Source organism: Dipodomys spectabilis, unplaced genomic scaffold (assembly GCF_019054845.1).
Source record: "Dipodomys spectabilis isolate Male_0828 unplaced genomic scaffold, ASM1905484v1 ptg000427l, whole genome shotgun sequence".
Taxonomy (NCBI): domain Eukaryota; kingdom Metazoa; phylum Chordata; class Mammalia; order Rodentia; family Heteromyidae; genus Dipodomys; species Dipodomys spectabilis.
The window spans coordinates 381,805-393,420 of NW_024871104.1; the positions used below are offsets into that span (position 1 = coordinate 381,805).

The window sequence follows — 11,616 nt, forward strand, 5'->3', positions numbered from 1 at the left end:
TTGAGCCAAAAAAAAAAACAAAAACAAAAACAATTTCAGTAGGTTTCATTGTTTTACCTCCATACATGTATATAAAGTTCTTCAATCATATTCACCTCCTCCCTTTCTCATTTTCCCTCCTTGTGGTACTTACCTCCAACAGATTCTTATGTACCAGTTCATGATATATATACCTAAGGAAAGGTTAAGGTACCTACACAAACTATCCACAATAGTTGAAATATAGAATCAGCGCAGATCCTCATGGATGAATAAAGAAAATCTTGTGCATATACATAATAGTGTTTTGTTGGATCATGAAAAAACTAAAGTTATAATGTTTGCAGGAAAAGGACAAAACTAGAGATCAACGTTATTAAGGTGAAATAAACCAAACTTGAACAAACACCACATGTTCTTTTTTTGTTTGTTTGTTTTCTTTTTTATTTATTGTGAAAATACTGTACAGAGGGGTTACAATTACATGGGCAAGATAATGAGTACATTTCCTATCAAGCATTGTAGCCTCCTCCTTTGTTTCCCCTTCCCATCCCTTCCCATCCCTCCACCCCCCCTACCTAATCCTCCCCCACCACATGTTTTCTTGTATGAAGAGTCTATTCCTTAAAAGTGAACAACAGAACTGTTTAACATACTTTAAAGTATTTTTTTCTTTGATAAATACCTCAATACTTTTTTCTTTTCTACCAGTCTTAGGGCTTGAAATCAGGACCTCGGCTCTGTCCCTGAGCCTCTCTGTGCTCAACATTAGCACTCTACCACCTGAAATTCAGCACTATTTCTGCATTTATTGGAGATAAGAATCTTACCAACTTTCCTGACCAGGCTGGCTTTGAACGGGGATCCTTAGCCTCCTGAGTAGCTAGGATTACAGCTGTGAACCTCCAGGTGCCTGGCTCATAAATACTTCAGTACTTTTTAAGCCTCTGCTTTAAAATTATATTCATCCAGGTCTTTCTCTTCATCCTCTCTTACTTTCCTTTTAAAAACTTTTAAAATATGATAGAATATGTTCTCTTTCTTCCAAGAGTATTATCTTCAGTCTCCATGCCCTTAACAAAGTAAGCTATGATTTTCCACTCCATATATTTTTGAAATTTTCTCATTTAAATTTATGAATCCTACTTGGTATTATCTCCATTCCACCTACATTTAGACAGAGCCACATTCACTTTTACATATATGCTCTCGGACTCAGTCTTCAGGCTCACTTGGCTGGCTGGTCTTAACATTTTTTTTTTGTGTGTGTGTGTTTATGTGGTACCAAGGAATCAAACCCAGGGCCTCATGCATGCTAGGCAAGCACTCTACCACTGAGCCACCTTCCTTGCCCTGGTCTTAACATTTTTTAATTGATAAACACTCCATTTGGGACTCTAGCTCATTCTTTATTATGATTTTTCTTTCTTATTCACTATTTTATGTTTTCCTCTGTTTTCTTATAGAATTACTTTCACAGTGAGAATTGGTTAATTTACAATTCAAAAACTACAAGCTCTCTCTCTATATTTAACCACAAAGTCAGGTTTCTAATATTCACCACAGTGCCGTCTCTAGTATTAAATTGATTTGTTTTAATTTTTTTATGCTTCCATATGTCTGCATTTTTTTTCAGCTGCCTACTGAATCACTCTTCTACCGTGCTGTTCTCCAGGATATTATTAAAGATTGTTATGGCATCACCAAATGGTACGAGGACTATATTCTCACAAGAATAACTATGGTAGGGTAGGGGATGTAGCTCAATTGGTAGATGGGCTTTCCTAGTAGATGAGCCTTCCTAAGCTATCCAAGGTGCCTTGGTTTGATCTCTATCAGATATGCCATTTTTTTTTAATTAAAAAATGAACTATGTTATGTTTGGGTTAATTTATTAGGGGTAACTATTTTTGGTCTATAAAAGCTTTTTATTTGGTATAATACAAGTAACAGAAATACATCTCAGACAGTTTGTACGTACTAGGCAAATACTCCATCACTGAGCTAAATCCCCCAGCCCCTCATCTCTTTCATAATAAGAACTGTTGTACAAACATACAAGAAACATTTAACTTTTTTTTCTGCTGTAATTAGGAGCTTCCAGTTACAGTTTAGCTTTAACTTTGTCTTGTTGAGTATAATGGAATGGGAAAAAGAAAATCTAAATTTTAACAGCTGTCTCACAAAATGGAAACTGACTGTTTAATCCATAATGTGATCAAGTTGAAATTATGTTACATGTTTTAAATTGGAGAGTAAGTTAAAGGTGTCCTGGTGTTCCTGTGAGTAATCTTTTAAGCTTTTCATATGTAATACATATTTTACCATGTGAAAGGCACAAAATAATTTATTAATATTTTGTAATGATAGAGAAACTGAATTTTGGTACCTTCTCTCCTGCATGTGCTTATTTTCATTATTTAGTTAGTATACATCCACTTCACCATTTCCTACAACTTCTTACAATAATGCTGTTTCTTTGGAAAGTACTATGAGTAAACTGTGCTTGCTCTTCCATTGTATTTTTGGAAAAGCGTGTGGGTGGTGTTGGTTTGACTTGAGTGGAATTTTAATTAGATACTGTGCATTCACTTTTATTAAGAAAGAATACAATTCCTCTTTAGCATGCTGACTATGTTTTATTCTAACAGAAGTCCCCCTATTTAATCTCTTCTTAAAATCCCATTAGTTATCTTTTGGAAGTCACGCCACTTTACTAACTTGTTGAAGATGTATGATATCTTCTTTATACCACAAATTAAAATATCCTTGTAGTAGCACTCAAGGCTATTTTTAACTTGTGAATAATATCCTTTCCAGTGTGATTCATCATCTCAGTCTTCATCCTGTGCACCCTGAGCAGCTGCCCCAACACTGTCTGGGCTTGTTATTCCTTCCCATGCAGCTAATTTTACACCTTGTATTCTGGAACTATTCTTTTAACCAGGAATATTCTCTTCCCCATCTGCCACCAGCTACTCACTTGGCTACCTCACTCTTTTCCTTCAGGTCTTCACTAAAAATTTTTTCCATTCAAGATCTTCAACAGTTAGCATCACTCCTTCCTAACATTTCCTATATGCTTTCTTGCCTCTGTACCAGCTCTTCATTGGCTCTTCTTACTGATATATTATCTGTTGTACTTGCTTGGTTTTGGTGCTCATCTTTCAATTTAGATATTATTTTGTTTTTGCTTTGTTTTGTCTACTTTTAGAGAACCAAGTAATCTGGCTGTAGAGTATTCTTTGAAAACTTTAGAAAGAGGATAAAGCAGGTTTTTATTATTCTATAATTATGTTCTTTTGTTTTCCCAAAGAGTGATAATTTTATAAAATATTATATGGGAGAAAATACTTTTTAATACGTTGAATGCTTTCTGTATGATCCTCTTCTTTAAGGTTCCTAGTACAAATCAAGCAAACAAATCCAGGAGATTCTTATCTCCAGATAACCAACAGAAAGCAAAAAGTGGAGACATGACTCAAGAGGTAGAGCCTCAGCCATGAACAAAATAGACAAGCAGTATCACAGGGCTCTAAATTCAAACCCTAGTAGTAGGGGAAAAAAAAGATACCCAGTGTTCATTTATAGTTTAGAGACTTAGTACTTTGGTAACAGCAGAAACAATGTCACCATTAAGAACATAAGCCTACTTAGGAACCTGAGTTTGAGGCAGGATTGCCATTGAATGGCTAACTTCAGTGAGACAGACTCAGTCTCAGAACAAACAAAAACAGAAAAATGAGCTCTACTGCTAAATGAGCTCTACTTTCCCACTACATAACAAGTGTGGTCCTAATGCTTTAACATCTATTCACCTCTAGTAAATCATATCCGTTACATATCTAACAAATTGCATTAGAATTACATTTATTCTAAGAGAATTTTATTCATTATTTATTCATTATTTTTATATATCAGGCAGGTTCTGATACTTTTGTGCTTCTGATTGTTACATTAGGCCTAAATTGCAGCAAAAAAGTATAATATGTGATAGTGTAAATGTATTATTTACAATGAAAACCATGTCATGATACTTCAGTTAAACTGAAATGAAAATTGGAGGCAAAATGGCTTCAAATCAGACCTAGTACCGCATATGGTACTTGATCAAGAGCTAACTTTGAAGAGGTTCGCTTTTCAAAGTTGTTGAATTATTTTCACTATTAACAGGTATTGCCATGAAATGTGTACTATAATGTTAGTCAATAAAGTAAATGTGTTTCATTACTTAATGGAAACTTTAAAAGACTTACTTGTTCCTTTTTAAATAAGGCTTTGTATATTCTAAACTCAATTTTTGTTCTCACTGTATTGTTTTTATAATGTTTTCCTCCACTTTTATATATTGTAAGAATTCTCAGAAGCAGATCCTAAATACTTTGTAATGTCACTTATAACTGTATACAAAATTTTACTACATTTCTTTGACATCTGAATCTCATGCTATGTAATTCAAAAGATATTTGAAAGTATTTCATGTCTAAATTAAAAACCATCTATAATATAAATTGGAGAAACTAAAAAATGTTGAATTTTGTTTTGCAGTGATCAGCATATTGGGAAAATTTATTCCAAATGTTCTTCCTTCCTGGATTATGTCAGAAAGTCTTTGAGGAAGCTTGGATTAGATGAATCCAAGGTCAGTGTGTGACTGTTATTTTTACAAAAGACAAGAATTTCTTGGGATAATATGTTGATCATAGTAAATAATTTACCTTCTACTTACTAGTAAGAGTCTAAATTAAAGTAAAACTAATTTTCCAAGCCAGACTGGTGTCTCACACTTGAAACCCTAGCTACTCAGGAAGCTGAGATCTGTGGATTGTGTTTTGAAGCTAGCCTAGTCAAGAAAATCTGTGAGACTTTTATCTCCATTAACTACCAAAAAGTTGAAAATTGAGTTGTGGTTTAGCTCTAGCTTTGAGGGAAAAAATATACCATTCTCTTGATTTTTTTTGTTCATCTTCCCTGTTAGTGTGATAGTTCTTTAATATGTACTTCCAAAGAAATTTCTGTGGGAAGTTTACTCTTAAAAATGTGCTATTTGGGCTGGGAAGATGGCTCAGTCGTAGAGTGCTTGCCTTGCATGCATGAGGCCCTGGGTTCGATTCCTCAAGACCACATAAGCAAAAAGAAGCCAGAAGTGGTGCTGTGGCTCACCCAGAGTTCAGGCCCCACAACCAACAAATAAAAAAAGTGCTATTTCACAGATGAAAATTGGATTAAAATGCAAGACAACATTAAATTGGAATTTGAAATAAGCAGGAGAAAATTATTAATTTTTAATGCTTTATAGCTAAGGAAATATTTAAATACTAAATTCAAAATGCCTTTGAGCAGAAGAGCTCAGAAAAGCTATAATATCACAGAGTTCCAGACTAATAATTGAGAGCATATTATGTAATACAAAAGGTAAACTGAATATATCTCAAAGGGAAAAATAAGAACTTTCAACAGGAGTCAAATGATTTAGTAACTGAAATATTAAATTGAACTTGGGTTACTGTGCTATATTTAATTAATCATATATTGAAAATGAATAAAATATGTGGATACAGAAGAATGAAGTTATTTTCTTCAAAGAGAAGACGTCCATAACAGGATTAAGTCATATCAAGATTAAAGGATGTTATTATCTATAGCATTAATTGCCCATTTGGTCCCCATTTACTTTGATGCTTAACACAGTTGGACTAGTCCTAGTTTCCTCTCCCCAGTGAAATAGTTACTAAAAGCTTTTAGTTTAGGAAGGATTAAATGAGGTAACCTATAGTACCTCATTTTTCATTGTATTTTTTTGTTTTGTTTTTGTGGTAATAATAGGATTTGAGCTCAAGGCCTCACATTTGCTAAGCAGTTACTCTTGCATCAGAGCCAAACCTCCTGTAATCCTGCACTCAACAATCTCAGCCTCCAAAGTAGCTAGTATTATAGGCATAAGCCACTGTTTCCAAATTATATAAAGCTCTTAACACAATGTGTATTTTAGCAATTGCTAAACTAGATGATACAGCTTTTATTATTTCATCACTGTGTTTTACTAATAACAATGCAATATGTGATTCTTACATTTTTATTTAGTTGCTAAAATAGTGACCCTCCTGCTCTTGTACAAATGAATGAGAATAGACACTGTGCTTTGCTTAAAATAAATATATAACTAGTAAAATATTAATATTGGTTTACATTTACTAAGCACTCACTAAGTGATATTATGCTAAAGACATCACAATATTATCTCATTTACTCTTCAACAAACATAACAATAGACAGTGTCTACTTGAAAGTCTCCACGTAACCCTTCCAACATGTTAAAAAAGGCCTGAATATCTGTAGTTTGTTAACTGGACACAGGACTCAAAACAATAACAACTGAGGTATTTCTTAACCATAGCTTTAGGTACACAGCTCTAAGCCAAATTATTTTGCACTTTTAGATTTTTTTTCTCATGACTTCAGTTACTCTTTGCTTTTGCGTTTATGCTTACAATCTTACAGAAAACCTTTGGGGTTTTTTGTTGTTATATTTCTGGTTTTTGGTTTTTCTCAAGGCTAGCCCTCTATCACTTGCGCCACAGTGCCATTTCTTGCTTTTTCTTCTTATGTGGTTCTGAGGAATCGAACGCAGGGTTTCATGCATGCTAGACAATCACTCTACCTCTAAGCCACGTTCCCAGCCCATAAAAACCTTTGTATAAAAATTTCAGTCATTTTCTCCATCCTAACTTTAGAAAAAATTATTTAATTCATATAATCTCTTTCAAATCTACTTTTATAGCGTTTCTCTTCCACACTATTTCATCATCCTGGTTACCACATAAGGTTATACACTGTTTGTTCTAAGTATACTTACTTAACTTTTTAGCAGTCATAATACAGAAAAGGGGTTGTTTGGCATTTTTTTTCTAGAGCTAGCAATCATCAGGCAAACAGCCCAAGAGGAAAGTGAATAAAGAAAAAATCCATGTTTGCCAATAGACAAAATAAATGTACTTCTAATCTGATCCAATATATTCTTATGCAAAATTGTGATCTGAAAGGTACACATTTAATTCAAAGGTAGATGAAGTTTGGGAAAGATGAGATGGTACAAGAAGCTACATGAGTTCTTTACCAAAGGGGAATCTTTACTGAATGATTTTGCTGAGATTAAGCCTTACACTTTGTTGTTGCTCTTTTTGTACTTTCTAAATTCAGAAGTTTAGTTCAATAAGAAAAAGAAGACTGGTCTTGAAAAATATTTATTTAGACATTTGGTAGGAACACTGACAAATCCTTTCAGATTTTTTACTTCATCTAGCCTTTCATTGATGTTGACATGTATTTTGATATCAGTTACTTCTGGTCAGTTTCTGGTAAGCCCTTCACAAAGGCTTTCCACTTACAGAAACAACTTTTCATTTTGTATTCATATTTCATCAATTATGTAGTACTTACATTATCAAAATAATTTAACAAAAAAAAAAATAAACCTAGAGCCAGACACAGTGTCACAAGCTTATAATCCTAACTTTTCATGAGATTAAAATCTGGAAGACTGATTCAAAGGCAGCTCAGGCAGAAAATTCCATGAGACTCCTTCTCTGATTAGCCAGCAAAATTCTACACTGTAAGCATGGCTCAAGTGAGAGTGCCAACAATGAGCAAGTAAGCTGAATGAGACATTGAGAGTTCAAACCCCAGTACTGGTTCAGTAGTCATAAATTTCAACTGGATAATAAAGAAATGTTTATGAACTGGAAAGTGGACCTCTAAGTATGAGGTTGTATATGATATGAGTATCATTCTGAGACAATATGGAATGCTTGTTGATGGATTTGTTAAGTGGATGTTATAAAAATTTATTATAAACTTGTGCTGTTACTGTGTTTCTGTTACTTTTGGTCTTTCTTTAGGATATGGTTTTAGATACCATGTTTTCAGTATTTTACCACTACTTGTTGAAATTAAACAATATTAAGGTATTAGTGATTTATGATATAAATGAATAACCTATGATGTTGCAGCCAATTTAAATGAAATATTTCAATTATACTTACTTGCTTGGTAAATATACTTAAAGAGATTTCTTCAGACATCTAAGGTTCATTTTATAATAATCCCATATTTACTTTGATTTGGAAATATATTTGATACAGAAAATGTTAATTATTTGTTATTCTTTTTATCTGGAAGCTGCCAGAGAAAATTATAATGGAGTACTATGAGAAATATAAGCCACGAGTGAATGAGCTAGAAGCATTTAATATGGTAAGCCTTAGATTTTAAACATATTAAATTGGATATTTTGCTAGAAAACCATTCTATTAAGTTTTGTTATAAGCCAACCAATCTCTCTTTTTTTTCTCTTTGTATGAAAGAATTGCTTTGGATTATTTCCTATTTCAGGACTATATTAGGTGTCAGTAATGTAATGAAGAGAACACATGTTAGATTCTCCTAAAGTATGTTATAAATGTGTGGAAAGAAGTTTCAGAGGCTTTTGAATACATATGCAGTTATTTCACAACATTCCTTTTAATGACTTTCATTCTTAGTATTTCTTTAAAAACTTTCTATCACATGTGATTGTTTGCTGGATTCAACCTCAAAGTTATTTAAAGGACATTTTTTTCCTTTTTTTATTTTAAAGAAATACTTTTGATCTGTTCAGTGTTTCTTTTCTGAAGATGTTGAACTGGTAATAGAGATTTGACCTATGTAATTTTTCTGTAGATACATTTTCTTAAACATAAATGTTAAGAAACTAAACAAATCTCTTTTAAGTTGATCCTATGTTATTATTTCTTTTAGCTGAAAGTTGTTCTGGCCCCTTGTATAGAAACATTGATTCTTCTGGATAGACTTTGTTACCTGAAGGAGCAGGTAAATCCTGTTATTTTTAAATGCGTAACAAAATATCTTTATTTTAGGAAATAATATGAGCTCCTATTCATAATATGAGCTGTGATAATATTGTTTTACATAAAACTAATAAGATAATTTCCCTCAAATATTCTTTAAACATTCATTCTGTCTACTTTTTTAATAATATGTAATTGTATGTGTAATAAATGGCTTCAGAAAAGCTGCCATAACAAAGTTTACGTACATTTAATTGTATGACAATTACTACAACTAGATAGTGACACAACCACCATGACATATTTAATAGTCACAATAAAGATCATGCATAAAAATTACTGCGTACACATTTCATGTTACAAAACTTTTAATTGACTTTTTTTTAATTTTTGATCAGTCATGGGGCTTGAACTCTGGGCCTCAGCTCTGTCCCTCAGCAATTCAGCTCAAGATTAGTACTCTATCACTTGAGCCACAGTGTCACTTCCAGTTTTCTGGTGGCTTATTGGAGATAAGAATTTCACGGCTTTTCCTGCCCAGGCTGGCTTTGAACTGTAATCTTCAGATCTCAGCCTCCTGAGTAGCTAGGATTACAAGCATGAGCCACCAGCACCCAGACAAAACTTTTAATTGTCTTTCAATTCACTTGTAAGTTTTTGGACAAATAAATTCTTTAGTAGAGGAGCTTCATACTAATCAGTGAAGATTATTTTCTGGGTTTTTTTTTCACAACCTTAAATGTTTATCTCTGTAGAGTAACCAAAATTTACTCTCTTGGGTTATTGTTGGGAAAATATTTCTTGAAACTATGTTTTTAGACTCTGCTGACCTATAGTCAACTATTGTGAATGCTTAACCCTAATGTTTCTTCTATAGTCCTTTTAACAGTCTTATTTATCATGTGGATCTTTTCTTTTCAACAGGCATCTTTAAACCAATAGATTTTAACAAATGTGACTTTGTTCTAATTTGTTTTTACCAAAAAAAGACATTGTGTTAAGTATTTAAATACTGATATACTTTCCTAAGTGGCCAGCTATCTCCAAATCACTGGAGAGCCTGACTCCAAGTTGTTAGGTGACAGAATCAGTATGTATTTTGTCAGGTACGCATTTCTTTTTTTCGGAATTTTCCATTGGCCCTCATACAAGCGTTAGGCAATGTAGTACCCATAAAGATTAACAGGTCCTAATGAAGTTACAGAAAGTACATAATTATTCAGTGTTAATATTTTACAGTATTGTATAAAAGTAACATTTATGCTAGAAAAAGTTAAAATATATGATTATAAAGAAAACAATTTAACTAATACTCACTTGCAATATTAACTATTAAATATATAGTATACTTTCTAAGGATGTTCTCAAATATGAGGAGGTTGCATTTTTATGTATATGTACATATTATTAATAGTTTAACAAAATAATCACTTTAATACATAGTTTTATTTACAATTTTTAAATAAAAGAAGTAAATATTACTTAATGAGCAAAAATAATTGTATATCTGAACTACTAATTAATCTTGCAGGAAGACAGTGCCTGGTCTACAATTGTGAAGCTGTTTGATCCTGTGACATCTCCCAGATGTTATGCTGTCATTGCGCTGAAGAAGCAGCAATGATTTCAGTGGAAACAAGTTATTAGTTGTGTTTGTTTCCAGGACTTATTGCTGAGATTGCCTTACTAAACATTTATGTCCTATTATGTAAGTATTTTAAAATATTTGCTTTATATTTTAAATAATAATTGAATAATAAAAATCATACTATTTTTTCCACTGTAAATCCATAAATTAATAAAGTTTGTTGTCATGAAATATTATAAAAGAGTTGACCAGCATTCGTGTGTTAATGTCAGTAGTACTTTATAATCTGAATTTTAATTCCTGTTCATATATGAAACTTTGATATTGGCTATGTATCATATTTCACTTCTGTTGACTTAGAGCACATTAAAAGGTGCAAGTGCAGTTATACGCAGACGTTGAGTAGTATTTGTACTTTTTCTATATTTTAGAAAGGATTTTCATGTTTCCGTAAGGGAAAAATTCTGATTCGATAGGAAGACATATTGAGAAACCAGGCCATTTATAAAAAATATCTAATGTAAAGTGTACACTATTTTAATTGAAATTACATGAGGTTTTTTATTCCACTAAAGGATGTGCATTTTCTAAGTGAGAGATTCACTTTGAGAACTTATGGGGCTATTTATCTTACTAAAATCAAGTGATGGTATAGCACTTAAAGGAATTACCTTGTACTCTGTAAAAAGCTAGTCTGAGTAAAGTAAGACTGAAGGGGAGGAGACAGCATCTTGCCCAGTGTAGAATGAGTTCCTTTCATAGAAGAAAGCTTGAGGTTTCTAATGCATCTGGACGAGATGAGCAACTGGGATAAAGCTTCCTTGATGCTCAACTAGAAAATCTATCTAAGATTCTCTAAGATTCTCTCTTTCTTAAATTTATAGTCTCACTAGATGAGAATAATGGTTTTTCTTTGAAGTGTCATAGTGAATTTGCAGCACTATGTATGAGTTATCAGTTGAACTCATCACAAAACTCAGCACTTTACTAATTTTGTTTTACACAGACATAGATGAATATGAACACACACACACATGTGCCATGCAAACCTTCCCTTGCTAGAGAATCCTAAAGCAAGTCTCAAGCAGTTTGTTACTTGTCCTAGATGCTTTAGTATGTATTTCTAACAGCTAAGGAGTTTTTTATAATAAATCTATAGTTGTTCATACATAGTCTTGATTTGCCCCAAAAGTAATTTATGTC

At 32.7% G+C, this 11,616-nt stretch overlaps 1 protein-coding gene across 1 annotated transcript in view; it reads left to right on the forward strand.

Annotated features, from left to right (window-relative positions):
- Mettl25 (methyltransferase like 25) overlaps positions 1-10,807 on the forward strand; it is a 51,074-nt gene extending 40,267 nt beyond the window's left edge. The window contains exons 8-12 of the mRNA XM_042668307.1: positions 1,616-1,689; positions 4,528-4,621; positions 8,158-8,232; positions 8,776-8,847; positions 10,357-10,807. Of these exons, the coding sequence (XP_042524241.1) occupies positions 1,616-1,689; positions 4,528-4,621; positions 8,158-8,232; positions 8,776-8,847; positions 10,357-10,449 (408 nt within the window). The 3' untranslated portion in view covers positions 10,450-10,807. The remainder of the gene's footprint in view (positions 1-1,615; positions 1,690-4,527; positions 4,622-8,157; positions 8,233-8,775; positions 8,848-10,356) is intronic.
- Positions 10,808-11,616: the final 809 nt, after the last annotated feature.